At 58.6% G+C, this 22,945-nt stretch overlaps 1 protein-coding gene across 4 annotated transcripts; it reads right to left on the reverse strand.

Moving 5' to 3' along the window:
* Positions 1-978: 978 nt before the first annotated feature.
* SECTM1 (secreted and transmembrane 1) lies at positions 979-17,020 on the reverse strand. 4 transcript variants are annotated; one of them, XM_027568407.2, is made up of 8 exons: positions 16,920-16,982; positions 7,144-7,224; positions 6,852-6,998; positions 4,309-4,410; positions 3,636-3,947; positions 2,773-2,829; positions 2,393-2,441; positions 979-2,079 (listed from the first exon to the last, which is right to left on the reverse strand). In XM_027568407.2, the coding sequence occupies exons 3-8, from the start codon at positions 6,934-6,936 to the stop codon at positions 1,440-1,442; spliced, it is 1,245 nt and encodes a 414-aa protein (XP_027424208.2). In that variant the 5' UTR covers positions 6,937-6,998; positions 7,144-7,224; positions 16,920-16,982; the 3' UTR covers positions 979-1,439. The 4 variants fall into 4 exon arrangements, with proteins under 4 accessions (XP_027424208.2, XP_027424206.2, XP_027424207.2 ...); XM_027568405.2 differs by lacking the exon at positions 16,920-16,982 and adding an exon at positions 15,664-15,752; XM_027568408.2 differs by lacking the exon at positions 16,920-16,982 and adding an exon at positions 15,664-15,752 and having other exon boundaries at positions 1,922-2,079; positions 2,393-2,556.
* Positions 17,021-22,945: the final 5,925 nt, after the last annotated feature.

Here is a 22,945-nt window from a genome sequence, read left to right on the forward strand (position 1 = left end):
TCAGGCACTCCAGGAGGGCTTCCTGGAGGCGGTGCCACGGGCAAGGGTCGGTGCTGAGGGCCAGGCTGGGAGGGGCGGTCCTCACCCCCTCCACACTGTCCTGCTGAGTGCCCAATGGGTGACCAGTTGTCCCGGTCCCCCACTCCTGCTGTGTCTCCACAGGCCCGAGGTGGGGGGCAGGACCAGGAGAAAGCCAGGGGAGTCCTGGGTGGGGTGGGTTCAGGCTCCAGATAGCCTGGGTCCTCTGGGTCATTTTTCTGCTGAACCTGATTTATGCCCAGAAATCTGGCCTACAGTTCAGGGACCCCGGCATTATGGGGGCGGGGCCTGGAGGGCGGGGAGGGCCCCTGGAGGCAGGGGCGGGGCCTGGAGGGAGGGCGTTGAAAGGCCCCAGGACTCAATCTCCTTAGAGAAACCCTCGAAAATACAAGCAGCAAGGAGGACATGAACACAGTCAGAGACCCAGGCCCGGGACTTCCCTGTAGGCCTAGGCCGAAGTCAAGGCACCAGGTAGGGCCTCCAGTCTGGCGCTTTGCGCGGTGAGGGAGGACCGCCCCCCCCATCGGCATCTTTCGACGCCTTCTGCCTTTTTAGGGCTTTAAGACAGGAAGCAGCTGTTTTTGGTTTTTATGTTTTTCCCCACTTAAAAAAATGTGTATTTCTCAGGTCATTTGATGATTTCTTGGTTGATTTATTTTATTCTTCGTTAGGATTCGGGTTATGGGTTTTCAGAGCACTGAACGTGTAGTTTATTTATTATTTGTTTTTTAAGTAGGCTGCACGTCCAGCGTGGAGCCCAACGTGGGACTTGAACTCATGACCCTGAGATGAAGATCTGAGCTGAGATCAGGAGTCCAACGCTCAACCGACTGAGCCCCGCATGCATCCCCTGAACGTGTACTTTAGAAAAAGCCTGTGTCCCTCGTAAGAATCCATTCCATGGAGTTACACAGCTGTGATCATGAAGACATCTGACAAAGCAGGTTTGGGACGGGAAGGGCCGGCAGGCGGGCAGGTGGGGGAGGGGAGCCCTGGGGAGGTCGGGGGTGGGGGGGTTGTGTGGACACCTGACTGCCAGGCGCCGCCTGTCCGCCTGCCTACCGGAGGGGCTCTGGTACCGCGCCCGCTCGTGGTGGGGGTCGGGCCGCGCTCCACCCCAGGCCTCCATCCGCTGCAGCTTGACTCCAGGACTGCTGGCTGGAGGGATTCCCAAACTTGTTCTTGCCCAGTGCAAAGATAGGATTGTGCCCAAGATCAGCTTCAGACCCACGCTGGGGCATCTCCAAGGGCACAGCAGTGTGTGCCTTCTGCACCTGAGGCTGGAAGCCCAGACCCCCGGTCCTGATGGGGCAGAGAAGGGAGAGGTTCTTTGAGATCAAATGTTTCGGAAGTTGAGATCCCCTCTCCCCTCCTTTATTTTTTTAAGATTTTTTATTTTTTTATTTGAGAGAGAGAGAGGGAGGAAGAGAGAGGGCATACGCCAGGGGAGAGGCAGAGGGAGAGGGACAAGCCGACTCCCCGCTGAGCAGGGCGCAATCCCAGGACCCTGGGATCATGACCTGAGCCGAAGGTAGATGCTTAACCACGGAGTCACTGACTGAGCCATCCAGGCGCCCCTGAGGTTTTCCCATTTTTGACCACAGAGTCTGCTGGGGGGGAGTCGGGGAGCTGAGACACCTGCGGAAGGCTGAGGTGGGGAGGAGCCAGCCACTGGCCTGGGGTGGGGGTGGCGGTGGGGGGCTGGAGGAGAAGCGGCTGCCAGCCTGCGTTCCGTCCTCCCCCCTGCCCCCCCGCCCCCCGGGGTGGGCAGAGAGCTCGCTCCTTGGGCTGAAGGGCTGAGCAGGTCTCCGGTGCCAGCAGGCAGGGACAGGGGCCTGCTTCTGTCTGCCACCGCTGCGTGGTTCCTGGGCATCTGTCAACCAGATGGAGGTGGGACACACCGGGCTCCACTCCTGGGGGGTGAGTACGGGTGCTGGTGGCCTCAGAGTGGGGCAGGACTCCGGGAGTCGGTTCTGGGTTTCAGGCCTGTTTATCACCCTCCTCGTAGGCCCTCCATCTTCCAGCTCAGAGGCATCTCGTCTGAGGAGGGAGGGAGGGATGAGAGCCGCGCTAGAATCTGTGTGCGCTTAGGTCGCGTGTGCTCACACTCACGCAGACACAGCCACCGGGCCACACGTCCTAGGTGTCCTGGAAGGAGCAGGAAGTCCAGCCTCTCTGTGCTGTGCCAGGGTGTCCTGGGACAAATGAGTGCTCCGGGGACCCAGTGGGCCTGACTGGAAGGGAGCCACCTGCCACAGCCAGCTGGGGTCCCCCGAGGGAGGGGCGCGTGCTCTCTGGGCCTGGGGTGACCCCCACCCCCACCAGCCCACCGACGAGGGGCAGGGCCTCATACCTGGGGCCCTGAGCACTTCCGGCGGGGGGAGGGCAGGGGAACTCTGCCTCTGGTGCAGGATAACACAATGACCACCAGGAAAATGAGGCCGGCAATGATGCTGATGACCACAGGGGCCACCCTGAACTGGTCTCCGGCCTTGGGTGGGCATGGTGTCTCTGGGCCTGTGGGGAGGGGGGGAGGGCGGACATCATTTGTTCACTCACGAGGAATCACTGCCTGCCTTGAGCGCACCCTTGAGGGAGACATCACCCCCAAGGGCAGGGGGCAGGGGGCAGTGTGCAGGAAGGACAGGGGTGTTGGCATGGAGGATGGGGACAGCCTGGGGGGACCTGAGGGGGCTCCCTGGGGGTACCTGGGTGTAGGGTAAAAACACCTACTGCGGGCCTGTGTGAAGAGCGGGCTTCCTCTCACCTTCAGGTCTTGGGACTCTGCCCCTGATGCAGGTGAGACCAGGTGTCAGATGAGACCAGGGCACCAGGAGTCCACAGAGGGCTCGCTGGGTCCCTTCCCCAGGCCTGGCCAGGCTGGGGGCACCGTTCTCAGCCACCCCACAGCTCAGGAACTGGGTGGGGGGTGTGGTGCCTGTGGGTTTGAGCAGTGTCCTGGAGAGGGTGCGGGGACAGGGAGCACTACTCCAAGTGGAGGGAAAGTGAGGAGCTACTCACCTGAGGGGTCGGCAGGCGGTAGGGGGATGGGTGTGGACTGGTCAGAGGGGAGGCCCTGGTCTGGGGGAACCACTGTGCTCTTCAGGTGGACAAGGTCCAGGGCAAGCCTGGGGCAGCAGGGCCAGCGCGGGGCCAGCTTGGGGCTGGCTGGAGAAACCGAGGGATCGTGGGGCCTCTGAGTGAGGGCAGGAAGGCAGGACCCTCAGGGGCAGACCAAGCTCTGCAGGGGCCTCAGGGAGCATTGGGATTGCGGGAGGAACCCCACCCCAGAGGTAGTGAGCGGGAGGAGGTTTGGGGTGGAACGGGAGAGAGGTGCATGGGCCTAGCCTCCTCGCTGGACAGGGCAGCCCCCCAGCCCGAGCCCCCTTCTGGTACAAGGCCTTGGAGGAGTGGAGGCCTGTCTTGTTTCACTCTGCTTTGTGGGAACCCAGGCCTGCCCTCTCTGGGCCCCATCCAGGGGCCCTGAGCACTTCTGCACTTCTGGGGGGGGCAAGAGAACTGCTCCCCCCCCACCGCCCCTCCCAAATAGGAAAGCACCCGGGGTGGGGTGGGGGGATGAAGATGCCACCCCTCACCTGAAACGTTCAGTGTGGTGACTCTGATATTTCTCTGCAGACCTTGCAGATACCACCTGTAGCACCCTGCCTGGGTGTGGTTCACATCATCGATCACCAGCTGTGCCATGCTTCCCTGAACCTGGAGCCGCCACCCTCCCTGGCAGAAGCATCCTGGGGGCCGCATGCTGAAGACAGGCTCGAAGCTCTTCCCATGGGAGCTCAGGTAGATGGCCACGCTGAGGAAGGGGTTGGAGATGTTGCAGGCCATCACAGCACGCTCCCCTCTGGACACAGAAACCACTCCTTCGGTGCAGATGGGGTTGTCCCATTCTGTGTGCAGGGGACAGGTCACACACAGGTCATGGCTGGGCCTCAGGACGTTCACTGACCACCCTCCCTGGGGCAAAGGGAGGGACGGTGACAAGGCAAGGTCCCCAGGGGCACACGGCCCCGGCTCAGGGTATATGGAGAACACAGTGGAGCACACACATCGCTCAGACAGATCAGCACCTGGGCCTCAAGGGGGAAAACACCACAGAAGTAAAAGTGGGGAGGTTGTGTGTGCGCGTGCACGGACGCCCCCGTGCGGCCGGTGTGGCCTGTCACTGTGCCTGGGCACTTCCCCCGGAGCCCCTCCCTTGCAGGTGGATTCTGGGGCAGGAGGAGGCACGTGCATGCTCTGCCCACTCACGTGAGTGTTGCTGAGTCTCGGCCAGGCCTGCAGCCGCCTCACCGTCCCCGGGGTTCTGGGCCAGGTGTGCACATCCGGCTCTGCAGGGAAGGTCCCCGGCTCCTGCAGGACACCGACACCGCCAAGGTCAGAGGCAACGAGCACGGACCCCCACCCCGCCTGGCGGCTGTGGAACCAGCCCCACCATCTTGGGAGCCTGAGTCCTGGAGCAAATTCACCCGTTGCCAGCCTCGCTGCACGATCTGGGCGAACTCTGACGGACGGGGACCCTGGAGCGCGGGCACACGGCAGCCGGCGCCCCCCGCGATGGGAGCTGGCCGGCCCAGCCATCCTCCTGTCCTGCTGCAGCAGTGTCCACCGGGCACTGGACACAGGTGGACAGGTGCCAGACGGCGGCACGAGCTCTGGGCACACTGTGTGCTGGGTGAGCCCACTGTTCACCACATTTCACCAAGTCCACACTGTGTGGCAGGTGCCATGTGTGACCATGTGCCAGGGGCCTTGGATGCCCACGGGAGAGAGGGCGTGTTGAGGTGGAAGTTCTGCAAGGCAGGCACGGGCCTAGCAAACCCGGAGTGTTGGGGCACAGTGGGCTCCTCCCAGGCCGAAGTCACAACCTGTACCTTGTGAGCGCAGCCAGCCAGGGCGGCTCAGCCAGTGGGCACGGGTCGGCGGGCAGCAGAGTGGAGAGAGAGCTCGATTCAGGGAGGCTGTGGGGGCCAGCAGGAAACTCCCCGTGTTCCAGAACGGGGCTACAGCGGGGCCGGTCAAGGCCCCATGGACGGAAGACCTCCACATGCCTGTCCGTGGCAGGAACTTGACCCGAGTCTCCCCACTTCCCCACTGTCCCCCTCAGCCACTGGAGTGTTTGTTCTGAGGAGGGGATTTAAAATGCCTTCTCGGGGCGCGTGGGTGGCTCAGATGGTTAGGCGTCTGCCTTCAGCTCTGGTCATGATCCCGGGGTCCTGGGATCGAGCCCCACATCGGGCTCCTGGCTCGGTGTGGAGCCTGCTTCTCTCTCTCCCTCTGCCTCTCCCCCTGCTCATGCTCTCTCTCTCTCTCTCTCTCTCTCTGTATCTCTGTGTCTGAAATGAATAAATAAAAATCTTAAAAAAATAAAAATAAAGTAAAATAAAATGGCTTCTCTGCCGAGGTGGTCTGTGTAGACGATGGAATACTATTCAGCCATCAGAGAGAATGAAATCGTGCCAGTTGCAATGATGCGGATGGAACCGGAAGGTATTATGCTGAGTGAAGTAAGTCAATCAGAGAAAGACAATCATATGATCTCACTCATATGTGAAATTTAAGAAACAAAACAGGAACATAGGGGAAGAGAGGAAAAAATAAAACACGATGAAACCAGAGAGGGAGACACACCATAGGAGACTCTCAAGCACAGGAGGCAGACTGAGGGTGGCTGGCGGGGAGCGGAGGGGGCATAGGGTCACTGGCTGACGGGCACTGAGGAGGGCAAGTGATGTGATGAGCCCTGGGTGTGATATGAGACTGATGAATCCCGGACCTCTACCTCTGAAACCAATAATACAGTATATATTAACTAATTGAATTTAAATAAAAAAAATAAAATGCCTTCTCTGCATCTTTACAAAATTGTCAAAGTGCTACATAAACACACACCTGTCATAAAAATTCAAACAACTCTAAAGCAACCCCACTCCACCTATAGAGGGGCCGCTGGGTGGGGGACCCCAGGCCGGGACAGAGCCCTCCACCCTGGTTGCAGGAGCTGTCATCACGCCCACGTGGGAGGCTGACTCGGGGCTGTCAGAGCCCGGCAGAGGGCTGGAACACCGGAGGGCCGGGCAGGACTTGCCCTCATCTGTCCAATGCCCGGGAGCAGGGCTCCAGGACGAGGGGCCTCTGCGGCTCACGGGTTTCCTGCCCAGATGTGCTGGGATCCGGCCTGGGGGTGCCCCACCCTGACCGCACCCGGGAACTGCTGGAGTAGTTACAGAAGCTCCCTCTGCCTGTGATTCTCTTCCACCGGTTTGGAGTGCGCCTGGGGACCAGCACGTTTGAGGAGCCCCTCAGGTGGTTCCACTGCACTGCCCTGACCTGGAGCCGTGCGCGTGGACTGGTCCTGATTCTGCGGGGCCGAGCGTGTCCCGAGAGTCTGCATTTCTAACAAGCTCCCAGGGGATACGGGAGCTGCTGGCCCAAGGAGGGATCCGGGACCAGAGCGGAGACGAACCCTCAGGCTGGTCCTGCTGCTCCTCCTCCGGCCGTAGCACTTGTCACTGACTGGCCAGGACCCTCTTTCCCTTGGAACCTGGACACGCTCTTGGCCACCCCCATGTTCTGACGGTCATCACTGGGTGCTGGAGCGGGTATCCCCGTCTGCCATCCATGGCGGAACTTGGCTCATGCCATCATGGCCCAGGGGTGCTGGGCCAGCCCCTCTCCCCAGGGCCATGGACACCGCCTGGGCCTGACGTGAATCTGCTCCTCCCACCCCTGCCTCGCCCTCCCCCCCCCCTCGCCGGGCCCCCCAGCAGACAGGGTGGGATCCGGAGACTTACTTCCATTCTGAGCACTCAGGGAGGCGGTCAGGAGGATGGTCCGGAGCATCTGGGGCACCGAGAGGGGGAATGTCGAGGTGAGCATGGCCAGCGGGACAGGAGGCCTCAGGGGTCCCGCGTCCTCTTCATCGGCTCTTGGGACCCTCTCTGGAGGAAGGAAAGCCGCAGGGTCAGAGGTCTCCCGGGCTGCAGCCTGGCCAGGGGCGGGCAGCAGTCCTGAGCTCCTCCCTGACCAGCGGTGCCCGGACGCCAGAGCCCCCGCCCCGGCTCTTCTGCTGCACCTTCTCTGTACCTTTAGAACGCGCACGGTGCTGGCCGCTGACGACAGACAAGAAGCACGGACAAGGCAGGAGGAAGCCGCTGGGAGAGAGACCTGCTGACAGCATCAGGATCGTAACAAAATGTGCAAAACTGGCCCGAACAGTGCTCCCGTGGACACGGGTCCTGCCCACTTGGGATCTGACACCATCCCCAGACCTCCCCGCCCTCGCACTTTCCTCGGCTGGGGGGCCCCTGCTGCCTTTTGGGACCCCCTCAGGGGACAGGCTCTTGTCCACAAAAGGAGCCCTCTCCTGGGGCACTCACACAGCGGGCCCTCCGTCTCCTCCCACGCGAGCACCCACTGCGGGCTTCCGAGGCCCTCCCGGCCTCCATTAAATGTGACATTTTTTCTGGGTAAACTATTTAAAAGTATCTTATTTTATATATTCATTTTTAAGATTTTATTTTTAAATCAACTCTGCACCCAGTGTGGGGCTCGAACTCACAACCCCGAGACCAAGAGTCCCGCGTTCCGCCGACTGAGCCGGCCAGGCGCCCCTATTTAAAAGTATTTTAAAATTGCTTGCCAGACCATTGGTTGACCTTTTGATTGAAAAGTAATAACAGACTTTTTGCTTTGTCTTTGAGCAGTTTTAGATTTACAGAAAAATTGGGCAGAAAGTGCAGAGTCGGCACGTGTGAGCACTGTCGTGGCTCACACATCACAATCTGTGGACACGCGGTCATTGCCTGAAGTCCCTACTTCTCATACTTCACGGCTCACTCATGTGTCAAACGCAAGGGGAGTTTGGACAAATGCATAATGACTCGCATCCATCATTATGTCCCCCACAGAGCTGTCCCAAAACCCTGCGCTCCCCCTGCTCACCCCCTTCCCCCGACACCCGGCAACCCCTGGTCTTCCTTGTGTCTCCATAGTTCTGCCTTTTCCAGAATGTCATACGGTTCGGGACCCTTTGGTTTTGAATTCAGCTGTTTGGGGAGAATGGGGCACCAGGGCCAGCAGCACAAGGAACTTTGGACTTAATGGCCTCCAGGCACTTGGGGCCACCGATGACCAGGCCCAGTCCTGACCCCAGTAAGGGGAGTCGCGCCGGCAGGAATGACCCCAGCCCCACCAGGGCCACAGAGCACCCCCATTCTGTGCTGCTGTGTCGAGCTCCCCAAGACCCCTGGGGGCCTGAGCAGGCGGGCCTGTCCTCCCATCTTGACCCCATCAGCCAACCCAGGGGTTCCTGGTGGGTTTCCCGGTGGGGTCTTACGTGAAAACCCACTGATCTAGGGGCCTTGGAGCAGCGAGAGAAGGCCTACCTTGCTCCGCACAACCTCACCATGAAAGGAAAATGGCTAGATCCAGCTTTTGAAAGAAACATCTAATCTGGGATGGGAAGAGAGTTTCAAGAATGTTAAATGCAAACCACCTCCTGCGCTCCTGGCTTCCTGAATGGCACAGCCCCAGGGGCTCTGGGTGGGCGGCCACACTCGGGGGGTGGGGGGAGGGGACCCGGGCACAGGCTGGGTGCACAGGCCCAGGCCTGGCCCAAGCTGGCTTGTCCTTCCCAGAGACAGATAAGGAGGGATAGACTGACAGACAGCCCAGCTGATGGATGGAGGCTTTCCTTCCCTCTCAATCCACACAGGGCTCTGGGGTCCCGGGGTGGGTTGCATACAGGGTGTGGTGTGCCCGCAGGTGTCCTGGTACTCTGGGCTCCCAGGGGGCGAGGACCTGTGCCGAGCTGAGTGGCCCCTGTGTGCGTAAGTGCCCTTCTCCCAAGGACACTGACCCTGAGTCCCTGCGACCAAGGGTTTTGGCCAATGTGCTGTATGTGCCTGGCATCTTAGGAATGTTCTAGTAACTGTGTTCCTAAATTTCACAAGTTAGAAGAAGCTGCTACACAACCCGCCAGGCAGCTGTCCATCCATGGATGGATATCCGTTGAAGGTAACAGTGCCCAGAGCTGCTCACTGCGGTCCTCGGGTGCCTTTCTTACCCCTGGTGCAGGCCAGGCCAGCGATCGGGGCCCAGGAGGCTCATGCCAAGCTCTGACCTGGACCCTGACATGCACCCGGGGCACACCCCTTCCCAAGCCTCCGGGGAATCACTCCCTGGCTTTCCATTGCTTTTGCCCCTCTGTTCATTCCTAAAACCCAGAGAAGCTTGATTCAGCAGTTTCTTTTCTTTTCTTTTCTTTAAAAGATTTTATTTATGGGGCGCCTGGGTGGCTCAGTCGTTAAGCGTCTGCCTTCCGCTCAGGTCGTGGTCCCAGGGTCCTGGGATCGAGCCCCGCATCGGGCTCCCTGCTCCGTGGGAAGCCTGCTTCTCCCTCTCCCACTCCCCCTGCTTGTGTTCCCTCTCTAGCTGTCTCTCTGTCGGATAAATAAATAAAATCTTAAAAAAATAATAAAAAAATAAAAGATTTTATTTATTTGAGAAAGAGAGAGAGAGAGTGAGAGCGCATGAGCAGGGGGAGGGGCAGAGGGAGAAGGAGAGAGAGAGAGAGAAGCAGACTGCTGAGCGTGGAGCCACATTCAGGGCTCGATCCCACGACCCCGAGGTCATGACCTAGGCCGAAACCCAGGGTCAGTCGCTAAACTGACTAAGCCCCCCAGGCGCCCCTGATTCAGTAGTGTCTGGTGGTGTAGCAGGCTACAGGGGCTGTTTCTGGTAGATGGGCCTCCCTTTGCAATCTCGCCAGGCCCAGCCCCAGGACAGTGGGGTGTAACTGCCCCGGGAGCTGAGTCACACGGGCCTCACCAGGCGCGGCCACATCCCAGGAGGGCCTGGGGTGGGGGCTGGTGCTGCTGTCTCCGCACTTCCTCTGCGTGACTTTTCTTCCCCCTTTCATGTTTCTGAAGTAGGCTCTGCGCCCGGCTCTCACGGGTCTCCCTGTGCCCAGACAGGAAGCCCGTTTGAGGAGACCCTTATCACAGACACCCTGCCCCAACCCCCCCTCCCTCTCCCTCCGTACCGTGTGTATGGGGTGAATGGCGGCCCCCAGAAGACACGCCCGCCCACAGCCTGCAAACGGGACCTCGTTTGGAGAGAGGGTCTTCGCATCCCTAATTACTAGGACAAGCGTATGGGAGGAGGGTGGGCTCTGACTCCAACATGACTAGTGTCCTTAGAGGAAGAGGGACATCTGGACAGAGACAGAGACACACCGGGAGAACGCCGCCCGACCGCGGGGACAGAGACCGGGGTGTGGCCCCCAGAAGCTGGAAGACACAAGGGTCCTCTCTTAGAGCCTTGGAGGGCGCGCGGCCCCGCCCACACCTTGATTTTGGGCTCCTGGTCTCCACCACTGTGAGAAAACAAACATCTGGGCTCCTGGGTGGCTCAGTCGGTTAAGCGTCTGCCTTCGGCTCAGGCCGTGATCCCAGGGTCCCGGGATCGAGCCCCGCATCGGGCTCCCTGCTCGGCGGGAAGCCTGCTTCTCCCGCTCCCTCTGCCTGCCTCTCTGCCTACTTGTGCTCTCTCTCTCTCTATCTCTCTGTCAAATAAATAAGTAAAATCTTTTTAAAAAGTAAAAGAAAAGAAACATCTGTTGTTTTGAACCCCCAGGTTGTGGTCCTTTGTCACGGCCGCCGAGGACACGCACACGACCCCCTGCCCCTGAGCCTGCAGCACCCAGTGACCCAGTGACTCCAGCTGTCTCCGGACCCAGACAATCACGCGCAGGCCCCGGGCGTGGAGGGAGCCTTCAGGGCCGGGTTACCTTACTCCGCATCTGGGTCTCACCTTGCTGCGCCCTTTGGGGGAGGCCTAAAGCCCCACTCCCCGGGGGCCCGCACCCTGGTGAGGGCCGCCCCCCAGCGCCGCCCTCCCCCCAGGCCTGTCTCTGTGGCCCTGACAGGGCCTGGTGCCTCGGGACGTCCATCTCACCCTGGCCCCCCGCCCTTTGGGTGTCCATGTTGCCGCGGCCTTTGCAAACTCCGCCTACTTTTCTCGGGTTGTCTGTCTTCTCCTTACGGGTTTGTGAGACTTAGGTTTTAGAGAAACAAACTGTTATCCTCAACGTGCTCCTACTCCGTCATTTCTCCTTGGATCGTTTCTGGAATAACAAGACCCTACGTGTTTATGTCATCCTGTGTTGTCCTTGAAAGCTTCAAGGTTTCGTTTAAGTGTTATTTGTTTGTTGTTTGAGGTGCCCTTTTGCAGAAGCCTCCCAGTCCGTGGGGAATCCACGGGCTGCCAAACTGGATTTCCACATTCGAATCATGAATCACCTCAAAGCCATTTTGCAAGGGTCGCGTGACAGGGTCCAACGCTGCTTTCTTCCAAGAAAGTGGGCTGTGCCCAAGGCATCCCGAGAGTGGCACACACCATCCCCTCCATTCCACCTCTCTGCCCGTGGGCGACTCGCCCAGGACGCTGCCAACCCCAAAGTTTCCAGTCGCTTTGTCAGCTGTGTTCACCCTGGGAAGGCAGGTTCTCTCCTCTGCTCTGTTTATCTTTCTTTACAGGTTTGTTTCTCCATGAGAATGTTTTAACATAACTGAAATCAATTTTCTTCTTAGAACCAGAATTTGCTGATGACTGGAGAGGGGCGGCTGCCCGGATCCCGCCCGAATGAACCTGCTCTGAGTAACATGAAAGACGCAGAGATTTCACAGCTGGATGCGATCCACTGGCATCCTTGTTGGTTTCGATGCCTGTCAGCAATCGCCAAGATCAGGCACAAACAGTTCATTAAATGCTGCTTACGTGGATGGAAGGTTCTAGAAAGAGGAATCAAAACTCCCTGTGCTGGGGCTTTTCCTGGCCCCTCAGGTAAGATTTGCTCAGTTTTCCCCAAGCATTATTACAAAATAACTTCTCTTGAATTGGAAGACACACATTTTTTCTTCCTTTCTTTCAGCCCCCCTTACACAAATCCTCTCAAAACGGTGCCCAGTGGCCCACAGGCATCCTTGCTGATCCCAGCGGCCTCTCCCAGGCCGGTGGCCAGAGCCCTCCGCGTCAGCCTGAGGGAGAGATCTGCGTGGGCACTGCCCTACCCCCAAGCCGGGCCGTGCGCAGGGCTACCACGGAGCCGCGGGTCGCGGTGCGGGCCGAGCACCAGCCCTGTCTCTGGCGTCTCGCCTCCGGCCGGGCCGTAGAGGAGGCCCTAGGCAGGACCCGTGGGGTTTCTGGTCTCCAGCTTCGAGAACAGTCTGCAGGGGCCTTTGCAGTTGCCTCAAGCCTTCCCTGAGCTCCCCAGCGTCCGCCTCCTGTGATGGGGGCCAGGGCGTCCCCCCGGTGGTCCCCTCTTGGTCCTCGGTGCACCTGTCTGTTCTCTGCTGCCCTGGGCCAACCTCAGCACAGCCTCGGGTGTGCTTCCCTGGCGCTCCAACGTGGGTCGGGGTCCCCCCGTCTTGGGGGTGGAAGGAGGCAGGCCAAGCTCTCCTCTGGCTGGAGGTGAGAGAGCACACTCCAGGGGAGGCTGGCTGACCAGGCTCCAGCCCTGCTCGGATAGGCGAAGGCACACCCGAGCTAGCGGGCGGGAGTCCCCAGCGCAGCGTGCAGGATTCACACGGGAACCAGAAGCAGACGGCCACCGGGGCGGCCAGCCCCTCGTCCTGGGCGCTGAGTGAGTCTCCCGTTGGTGGCCTGGTGTGCACTGAATGCCCAGCGGACGTGCCTCTGCGCCCTCCGTCCAGACATGCGTGTATTTCCACCCCAGGTGTCAGGCGCGACCTCAGGACTTAGCAGGAAAGGCAGGAGATACCCACGGGTCTGCAGTACTCGGAACGAGGCCCTTCCCCTCAAAACCTCCCTCATCACGCCATTGTCCTGACCATTGCCGGGTATTTATCCTTCTCAGTAAACTTAGGGGCATGTTTCGAGCTCCAAGTAAACTGTGGGGATGTTGACCGAGAATAAACAAATGAACGGGCTGTTTCACAATCCTGCACCAGGGCCTCACTCCACGCAGAGCCAGGGCCGTCTCTGTGGGGTCTTCTGTGATCCCACGCAGGCTCCCCGGCCCCCTGAGACACAGCCGCCCCCCCCCCCACACACACACAGGCGCACATGAGCACACGCACCCTCTCTGTGATCCCCTCAGGCCCGCAGACATGCTCTGCATGCAGCAGGTGATCAGTCTCTGTGGACCTGAGCGGCCTCCCTGCCCAGGGTTCCCTTCTGGTCCTCACTTGGACCAGGCGACATGGAGAGTTGGTCACCTCAGCGAAGGTGACCTGCCCTCCCTGGACTTTGAGAGGGTGTGTGTGTGTTGACGAGCAAAAGGAAAGTGAAAAGCAGGCAGCCTCGCTCTGTCACCTGAGGCAGCTGGGTGTGGGAGATGCTGACCTTCTGCAACCAGGGCATGGCCCCTGGAGGAGATGGGGTGCAGGGTGCCCCGAGCCCCAGGCAGTCCTGGCCCGGTCACCCTCTGCTCTCAGGTATTTCGTCTGCCTGCTGAGGGAAGCATACCAGCCGGGGCCGGCCCCGCCAGCCTTCCAGGCCTCATCAGCCTCCCCGCCCCACCCGCTCCCAGCCTCTGCAGTTTCTAATACACCATGTATCCCCCAATCCTAACAATTATTTTACATTGACTAATTTTTAAAATCTTATTATCTACTCTGGCCTCACCTTAAGAAATACACATCTGTAGTGATCGTTAGATGTGCTATTTATATGTTTTTCTAATGTGCAATGAACTGGCTACAAGACAAGCCAGGAAGTGTCATGGACTCCCTACCACCACCGGCATCCTCCCGTGGTCCCTGGATCTGTCTCGTCTTCCGCCATGTCCTCCAAGGGAGGCTGGAGTTTGTGCTCACTGAGGGCACGGGCTCCAAGATGGGCACTGGCTGGGACTCCAGCTTCTCTTCCCACTGCCCAAAGTCCTCCCCCACCGAAACCTTCCTCCCAGGCTCTGGATGGCCCTCCCCTCACTCACAGGCATCTATGGGTCACTCTTCACACTCTCCTTGTGTTGGGAGAGGTTCTGCCTCTTTGTGAAATCCCCTGGTTCCAGACTTAGGATAAGGGGATAACTGAGATGCTCCCCTTTTCCCCTCTAAACTGTGTCCACCTTGGGGTGGTGTCACATCCTCCATCACAGTCCCTGTGGCACTGGGTGGAAGTCAGTAGAGCATGCAACTCGATCTCAGGGCTGTGAGTTCAAGTCCCACACTGGGTGTGGAGACTATTAAAAAAAAAGTTAAAAACAAAAAGAACTGGACTAGAGATGGGGATCCAGACTAGAGATGGAGGATCTGGAACTAGAGTTAGAGATGAGGGATCTGGACTAGAGTTAGAGATGGGGGATCTGGACTAGAGATGGAGGATCTTAACTAGAGTTAGAGATTGGGGACCTGGACTAGAGATGGGGGATCAGGACTAGGGTTAGAGATGGGGGATCCAGTCTAGAGATGGAGGATCCAGACTAGAGATGGGGATCTGGACTAGAGATGGGGATCTGGACTAGAGATTGGGAAGCTTCCAACATCCTCTTGCACAACCTGCCACCCTGAGCCCTTCTGGGATCCCACAGCTCTCCTGGGCTCCACCTGGCTTTTATTATTGACTAGGGGTCCTCCCTTTGGATCAGGGCATAGATCTCAGCTGGGCCCGTGGCATGGATGCCAATGCTGAACCCCAGGCTTATCTGTGAGGACAGTCTCCAGCTCAGCTGGCTCCCCTTGGAATAGTCCAGAGATCAGAGGGCAGGGCAGGGAGCCAGACGGGCTTTCCCCTCACTGCTCACGGCACTGTTCTACCTCTCCCGGCACTCCTGCTCTCAGCTCTGGGGAATCCTATTTTTACTGGGAGGTGGGGAGGTAGTCTGAGTCCAGTTTGGATGTGATTCCAGGGACTTTGCTCTTTCAGCCCTGAGTCACAGGCGGCCACTCTCTGGGCACAGAGCCAAAGGCAGCAGAGGTCTAACTCCTGCCCCTTGGTGTGCTGGCTCTGCCCGTTCATTTGTCTGTGACGAACAGAGCCCAGTCCTGGCCATCTCTGGATATTAACCCTTACACAGCATGAGACCTGGACCCCTGGACAGCAAAACTCATTGCTGGGGAGGCCAGCTGGGCCTCCAGACCTCAGTGACTGGGTCCTGGAGGCCCCTGACGGTACTGAGCCAAGCTCTTCCTGCCCAGTGGTGGCTGTGTCCATCTGCCCCCAGGCCCTGGCTGACCCAACCCCCGGCTGTTGCTCAGCATTGGATTCAAGATTAACCAAGCCCAGGAGTCAGGTGGTTTGGGGAATTTACTAGGAGAAAATTCACTCTGGTGAAACAGGCTCCTCCCTGGGCTTGCCAGGCACAATACAGACACCCAGTTACATTTGAGTATCAGACTTGTACTACATGTTCCGTGCAATACTGGGGACATACGTATGAAGAATGTTGCCGCCAACACAGCAAAGGAGAGAACAACCAGAGGGAGGGGGACCAGGACATGACGGGGAAAGGGACAGGCAAGAAGACAGAAGCTTGTGTGGAGCAGGGGGGCCGAACGTGGGGCGCAAGCTGGAGGGCAAAATGAACACGACGGTGCGGGTTTCTCTCCGATTATCACCCCAGGACCGGCGTCTGCCTACCAGGATGGGAATGACACAGCCGGCGTTTGTGGGTCCCCGACCAAGGATGACTCATGGGTGCTGGAGCTACTCACACTTGGGAGTCAGTGACACGATCTGGAAAGTGCGTGTTGCTGCCGGGAACTTGTCCCAGTCTGGGAAAAGGGAAAACTGAGGGAGTGGCCCGGGGGTGCGTAGGGGTCCTCCACTCCCACAGCACCGAAGAGGGGCTGGTACCACTTTCTCCCCTGCGGCAGGGGCTTCAGAGTTTACATGGAAATCCAGGGCAGGAGGCTGAGCTGGCTGTGTGGGAGGTGACCAACCGCTCTGGGAGACAGCTGCAGCCTGCAAAGGCTGTGGAGCCCCAACCTGAGCTGGGGTGGAGGGAACCCCCCCTGCTGCTGGGGCCGGGAGGGGTCTCCAGCTGGGCAGTAAAGTCCTCTAGGCCTGGGGCCTGGGCGGGGAAACACTTCCATCACCCCTCCGCCTGGCAGCCTCCCGCTGGGCTCACCAGCCTCCTGCTCTGAGAACCCTCTTCCCCACTACCAGCCCCGGAGCCACCTCCCCTGGACCGTGGGGCCAAAAGCACATCTGCCGCCCACCCTCACTGTCACAACCCAGGGCCAGGAGGGCCTCCCAGGGGCTCTGACTCCTCTACCCACAGGCCTGGCAAGTGGTTTCCATGCCGCAGATCATTAAACAGCAGTGGGTGATGCATTGAATTTAGAGATTGCTGCCAAACCAAATGTGAAGGGGAGCATGGAAAGGGGCCGCTAAAAAATTCACTCTGGGGAAACTGGCTCCTCTCCCGGCTTTCCAGGCGCAGGACCCCTTCCCGGGTCGGGGAAGCCTCAGGCGGCTCATTTCTCTTTTACCGGTGTGTGTGAGTGAGTGTGTGTGCATCATGGGTGTGTGAGTCCGCGAATGTGAGTGCACACGCGTGTAAGTGTGGGTCTGCGGGAGCCCGGGATGCGACCTCCCTGCCCTCTCAAGAGCCGAGCCTGTGTGTCCGCAGCGGAGAGGCAGGTCCCCGGTGCGACTGGCGGCCTCCGTCCCTTCTCCTCCCCCCCACGGCGCGCACCCTTTGCCCCCTGCTCCCTGGCCCACGGACCCTGGCGGGGCACTCCGGGCCGCACGTCTGCGGGGGAGGGTCAGCCCAGCGCTCCGGGGTCTCCATCCCCAGTACCCGGAGCCCTTCGACCGCGGGACGCCCCCGCCACGTGCCCGGCTCGTGCGCCCCTTTCCTGCGTGCCCACTCCCTGCGCGCGCGCCCTCACCTGCGCCCCGGCTCCCCGCGCGCGCCTCTGCCCCGGGCCACTGGCTGCTGCCGCCGGTCTTTGCGCGCGGGCCGGAGAGGAGAGTCGGGCGCTCGGTGAGGGCGGAGCCAGGGGAGGAGGCTGCGGGAAGGAGGATCCCGGATACGCACCCAGGTCCTAGATACAGGAGGGAAACCCCGAGTTCGGGGAAGTCACTCGAGTCTTGGGAACTGCCCTGAATTCACAGAAAAGGTTTACGACTTTCTTGGTAGTTCTTTATTATATCTTTATTTAAAAGCGCTTCATTAGAAAACAGGAAAACAGCAAAACAGCCGGGGCGGGGGGGCGTTTTTCCAGGAAAGCTGACCAGATGCTCCTTTGGGGTGGGTGGGTTCGCTTCCCTGCATGGACCAGGGGAGCCCGCGGGTCCTCGCCTGTGCGCACCGCACGCACGCACACGCAGAGCCAGCTGTGCCCGCTGAGAATGCACAGGAGCGTGTGAAGCCTGAGAGTTGTCTCAAAAGCAAGTGGGGTCCAGACTACACCTGGAGGTAGTCGGGGGCGGGGGGAGCAGGGGGGCTGCTGGCAGGAGTGAGTAGGAGCGGGGGGGGGGGGCACACAGTTAAAAGGTCAAACTGCTTTTGGTTAACTCTTGGCCAGAACGAGGCCCTCCTCCCAGCTTCTCCCCACTGAGGGTCCTGCGGCGGGTGGGGAGACACATCCTGGACGAGGTCAGGTGTCCCAGGGGTGCACCTGTGTGAGGTCAGTCCCGAAGAGAAGTTTGGAAGTGGGGATTTGTTCATTTCTCACATACACATGGTTTTGGTGGTTATTATAAAAATCACTAAGGTGAAAGTTTCTCCTTAAGTCTTTGACGGAGACCGGTGTGGAAGCTTTGCTGGTGTCCAAGTGTTTGTTCCTTGTGCTGTCCTGGACCCTGGCCCAGCTTTCCAAGGCTAGCCAGCCTGGGCCCAGCTCCAGTTAATACAGACCCAGAGGCGGTCACCCGCCCTTCCTCCACTCCTTGCCACTCCCCACTGACCAACCCGTTTAAACTCTGCAAGCTTCAGCTTCCTCCTCGCGGAGGGGCTGGTGTGTGGATCTGGCCTGCAGACAGTCCTGTGAGCTCACACCCAGGGCAGGGAGATGTTCCAAAGGACTAACCTTTGTCTGGTGGGCAGAGAAAGCTCAGAGCTGGTCATCCTCACAGGAAGATGGCACCTCCATGGAGGGGTACAGAGGCCAGAAGCCCCTGCCCCCACCCAGAGGCCAACGAAGCTCTTGAGGGAGGCCCCACAAATGATCACCCAGCCTGGGACCTAAATGCCACCTGCCCTAGGCCTCTGTGCCTGCCCCCCCCCACCCCCCGGCACTGGCCCTGGACCTGAAGGAGGGGCTCGTCCCTGAGGCCACCTCCCAAGTCGGCCTTTCCTTCCCATCACAGCCGGCATTGCCCAGGGTCCCTCAACTCAGCAGGGGCTCCTGGGCAGCGGCTGGTGACTGCCAAGTCCCTGAGGCATGGGGCTGTTCAGGAGGGAGGGTAGGAGGGCCCCACGCGGTGCGGGACCTTGAGCGTCAGCTGAGGGCTGAGACTCTTTTGTCCCCATGCAACCAGACGCCCTGGGGAGTTTGATGTAAATGTGTACCCAGGTAAAGCACTTAGGTATCTTGAAAGTGAAATAAGTTTGTTTGTTTGTTTGTTTTAGATTTTATTTATTTATTTGACAGAGAGACACAGCGAGAGAGGGAACACAAGCAGGGGGAGTGGGAGAGGGAGAAGCAGGCTTCCCGCGGAGCAGGGAGCCCGATGCGGGGCTCGATCCCAGGACCCCGGGACCATGACCTGAGCCGAAGGCGGACGCTTAACGACTGAGCCATCCAGGAGCCCCAAGTTTGTTTATTTTGGAAGTAGTACAGAAACCTTACAAAACCACTCAAATGTTCCAGGAAGGAACAATGAAAGGAGCTGGTGTGTCTCATGGCGACCCCTGCTTCATTCTCCAGAGGCGATGCTGTGGACACGTCCTCCTAACTTTCTGGAAATATTCTGTGTGTACAAACACTCACACATAACCCATGTGTGTATCCTTCCCATTTTCATACAATCCTGGGATCCGGTCTGCGGACAGGCGCTCGGCTCCTTCATTTCCCCCTTCCTCCCTCTCTGTAGGATTTCCTATCCCCTCCATTTCCTCAGATCACAGCTTCTGCTGCATCACATGATGTGTGGGCTTTCATTTTCGTTCTTTGGGTTCCTGGAATTTGGGGTTTCAGTTGTGATTTCCTATCGAGCTGAAAACACTGGTCAGCACCGTGTTCTTATGCTCCCCAAGCCTGTATTTACCAGCTGGTGACCCCACTCTAGCTTCATTCATCGCCTGGGTCCCCCATCTCTGAATGGACCCACTCTTGTGAATGCCTCCAGCGTCCTGAGATGTACGTGTGTTCCCTGACGGTGCCCCTCATGCAAGGTGGTCAGTGGGGAAGCGTGCCCTCTTCTGTACTTGCCGATTTTGATCAGCTCGAGCTGTCGATAACTGAGTGGGTCGGAATCCCTCACTATGATGGGGGCTTGTCGATTACCCTGCAGTTCTAGCAATCCTTGACCGTATATTTGGGAGTGATTTTATTAGATGTCTTCAGATTCTAAATTGATCTATCTTCTTGGTAAGTTGAGACTTTATCATTAGTGACCCTCTGCACTTCGATCATCCAATTTATTTCAGAGTCTATTTTGTCTGATATCAGTACACCAACTCCCTTTGGTTAAAATATTCTTGATCCTTTTCCAGACTTTTCCTTTCAGCTGCTGTGTGTCCGCAGGTGTTAGGTGCATCTCTGGTAAGTGGACAATATCTCACTTTTTTTTAAAGATTTTATTTAGTTATTGTCCAGAGAGAGCGCACAAGCAGGGGGAGCAGCAGAGGGAGAGGGAGAAGCAGACTTCCTGCTGAGCAGGGAGCCCGATGCGGGACTCGATCTCAGGACCAGAGATCATGACCTGAGCCGAAGGCAGACGCTTACCTGACTCAGCCACGCACGTGCCCCAATATCTCACTCTTATCAATGGCTGCCTCACCCCTCAGCACACCTGGGCTGCTCTCTGTCTCCTTCTTTTTCTCATCCAAGGTTGTTGCTTGGTTCTTTGTTATTGTCTTGTTCTCTTTTGTCTAACAATCTAATTATAATTTATCTGTTTTAGAAAATTTTAAAGTTTTAAAATGTAAGACTAATTGTAAATTCTCGACTCACGTACTATTTCTGCTTCTGGAGGAATCCACAGCTCAGCGTGTTGTTTTCCTTCTGAAATCTCTTTCCTCAAACATCTGTTTATTTTTGTCCTGAGCCACCACAGGGTTTTGTTTTTAGAGTTTCACTTTAGAAAGACTCACATTTTTTAAAAAGATTTTATTTATTTGAGAGAGAGAGAGAGCACGAGCAGGGGGAGGAGCGGAGGGAGAGAGAGAGGCAGGCTCCCCGCGGAGCAGGGAGCCCCACAAGGGGCTCGATCCCAGGACCCCGCGATCATGACCCCAGCTGAAGGCAGCTTCACCGACCAAGCCACCCAGGGGCCCCTGGAAGAATCCTGTTTTTAATATTGACCCTTCCTAGACAAGACCAAGACCATACGTTTTTCTATTTATCTGAATGCTCTTTTTATTTTCTTCAGATTATGACATCATTTGTATAAGCAGTTCACATTTCTTACTAAATTTGGGGGTATTTTTGTGGCTGCCTTAGGTAACGTGTGTGTGAGCTGCAGGATGATGCCTCACACGTCTGTTTGGCCACAGTGCCCAGAACTCCTCCTTCCCCACGGTCCTCCTGTGAGCCCTTCGGATGCGGCAGCTTCTGAGGGCAGGATGGCCGCAGGTGTTTGGGGGCGCCATCAGCGGCCACAGGTCCCGGACGGGAGACGCTGAAGGGCCTCACAGTCCAGTTCTGGCCAGGGCTGGACCTGGGGCAGACACCTAGGCAGTCACAGCTGGGCCACAGCCGACTGGACCAGGGACGAGATCCTTACTCGCCCACATCCTTCCCCAGAAGCTGCACCTCGGTGTTACTTTCCTGAGGTGGTATCAGGAATGGGGTCAGGGTGGCAGCTCTGCCTGGAAGGGGTGTGGAGGAGAAGGGGCAGGCTCACCAATACCGGCCGGCCACCCTCGGCTGATTTTAAAAATTGAAACCCTCTCTCCCCCGCAGTCATGACAAGGTGTTCATTATAGAACATTTACAAAGTGTAGGTAAGAAAGGCGAAATCACCATCAGGTGACACCGGATGTCACCTCTGGGGGGGAGCCTTCTGGTACTCACATGCGTAGTGATTGTAATTCCCCCCACGGTGGCAATGCTGGGGTTGGTGGGCTCCATCCTCCGTGTACCCTGAGGGAGTTCCTGGGCCGTTTTTTTGAGCTGCCCCCCTGTGACTCCGACCATCCGGTGCCCCACAAGGAGCCCCCACCCCCGCCTCCTCAGCCCCTCTCCCACCCTGGGCTGTGGTCTCCACCGCTGTGGGAAGTTCGAGTCAACCCTGCCGTCCTCAGGGCACAAAGGGCCCCCTACCCTGTCCAGCTGTTGCCCCCTGCTTGGCCTCCAGCTGGTCCCCAAATAGCAAGATGCCCCTTGTTCCAGTCCGCCTGAGCTCAGCGTGGGCATCCTGTCCCAGACTGGGCACAACTGGGCGTGCGGGAGTGAGCGCTCACCCCATCACTCCCTGCCTGACGTGTGGGGTGTGGGGGCTACAGAGGCAGGCACAGGCCCCTGGGGAAGGCGGTTGTGCAGGTCTGGCCCATCCCTGAGCCAGCCTGGCCTTCCCCTGCTCCCGGGCAGCAGGAGGGTGGGGCCCCGGCCTGAGCCCCGCTGCCAGACCCCAGGGAGCCCTCCCTGAGCCCTGCTGGGGTGCAGGTGATGCGGAGCCGGCGATCAGACCTGCCCCTCAGGACCCTCACCCTGCAAGGCACGGCCGTCTGGTAGCACATCCCTTTTGATGTTCTCAGTATTTGTTGGTTTCTTTAACTGCTCTGTTCCAACAACACAGATCCTCCCTCTAATCAGCTGTTTACTTGGCAGATATCTGTGGAGGGCTGAGCAGGGGCAGCCCAGGGAGACTTCCCTTAACCCTAACCCAGCCCCAGGAAGTCCGGCGGGACCAGCATTTGGGATTAGATTGTGCGGGGATTTCCAAACACACCATGATCAGAGACTTCCAGAGCGGCAGCTTTCGTTCTGAGGCCTGCCTTGCCCTGCCCCTGAGTCCATCCGCATGACCCGGACACGCTCGGGAGCCAGCAAGAGGAGCCCCCACACCTGCACCCCATCCTCTCCTTTTGGCTGCCGGCCTCCAATTTCTAGAATTACCCCAGAATTAGGACACTTCCCTGGGGAGACTCTAACCCCAACCTCACCAGAGGGCAGGCCAGGGCCAGTGTCCCTAATGTCCTCGGGCCAGGATGAGGGACAGCAGCTCCTTTGGACCCAAAGCCCTTCTCGGGGGCCTCTCTCCCTGCCATGAGCCCCGTGGGAATAGGAGTGAGGTTTCAAGAGGCATCTCTGGATGAGCAGTTCTGACAAAGGCAAACTCCGTAGCTGGGGACCACGGAGACAGACCTTCTCCAGGGGCTGCTTGGAGTCGGGGGGTCAACAGGGAGGGCCTCCGGGCATGCCACTGGATGGGGAGGGGGCTGGAGACTCCTCCAGAGACCTGCCGGGCATGACCTGGAGAGGCGCTGCTTGGACCACCCGAGGGTCTGGGGAGAAACGGGGCCCAACATCGGCTGCAAGAATGTTGCACAGAGTTATCTGGTGTGAAGCCCGAGGGGCTGGGTTGAAGCCAGGCCGTGTCCAGTGATGGTGTCTGGGGTCGGCAGCACCAGGAGGCCGGACCCAGGCTGTGCAGACAGCATTGTCCCCATTTCATTTCGTTTCATTGCATTGCACTGCATTGCATTTCAATTAATTATTTGTTTATTCATTCATGTGTGAGAGAGAAAGAGAGAGCAGGAGTAGGGGGGAGCAGAGGCAGGGGGAGGAAGAGAGGGAGGCTCTCC

Source organism: Zalophus californianus, chromosome 16 (genome assembly GCF_009762305.2).
Source record: "Zalophus californianus isolate mZalCal1 chromosome 16, mZalCal1.pri.v2, whole genome shotgun sequence".
Taxonomy (NCBI): Eukaryota; Metazoa; Chordata; class Mammalia; order Carnivora; family Otariidae; genus Zalophus; species Zalophus californianus.

What these genes read in the sequence shown, in the direction of transcription:
- SECTM1 (XM_027568405.2), bottom strand. Translation starts at nt 15,718, where the DNA reads ATGAGTCATCCTTGGTCGGGGACCCACAAACGCCGGCTGTGTCATTCC. An exon ending in GCACCGTGCGCGTTCTAAAG is followed by an intron (nt 6,999 to 7,143) that starts GTACAGAGAAGG and finishes TCCTTCCTCCAG; the next exon opens with AGAGGGTCCCAAGAGCCGAT. An exon ending in GGAAGTGCTCAGGGCCCCAG is followed by an intron (nt 2,080 to 2,392) that starts GTATGAGGCCCT and finishes CTCCCTCCTCAG; the next exon opens with ACGAGATGCCTCTGAGCTGG.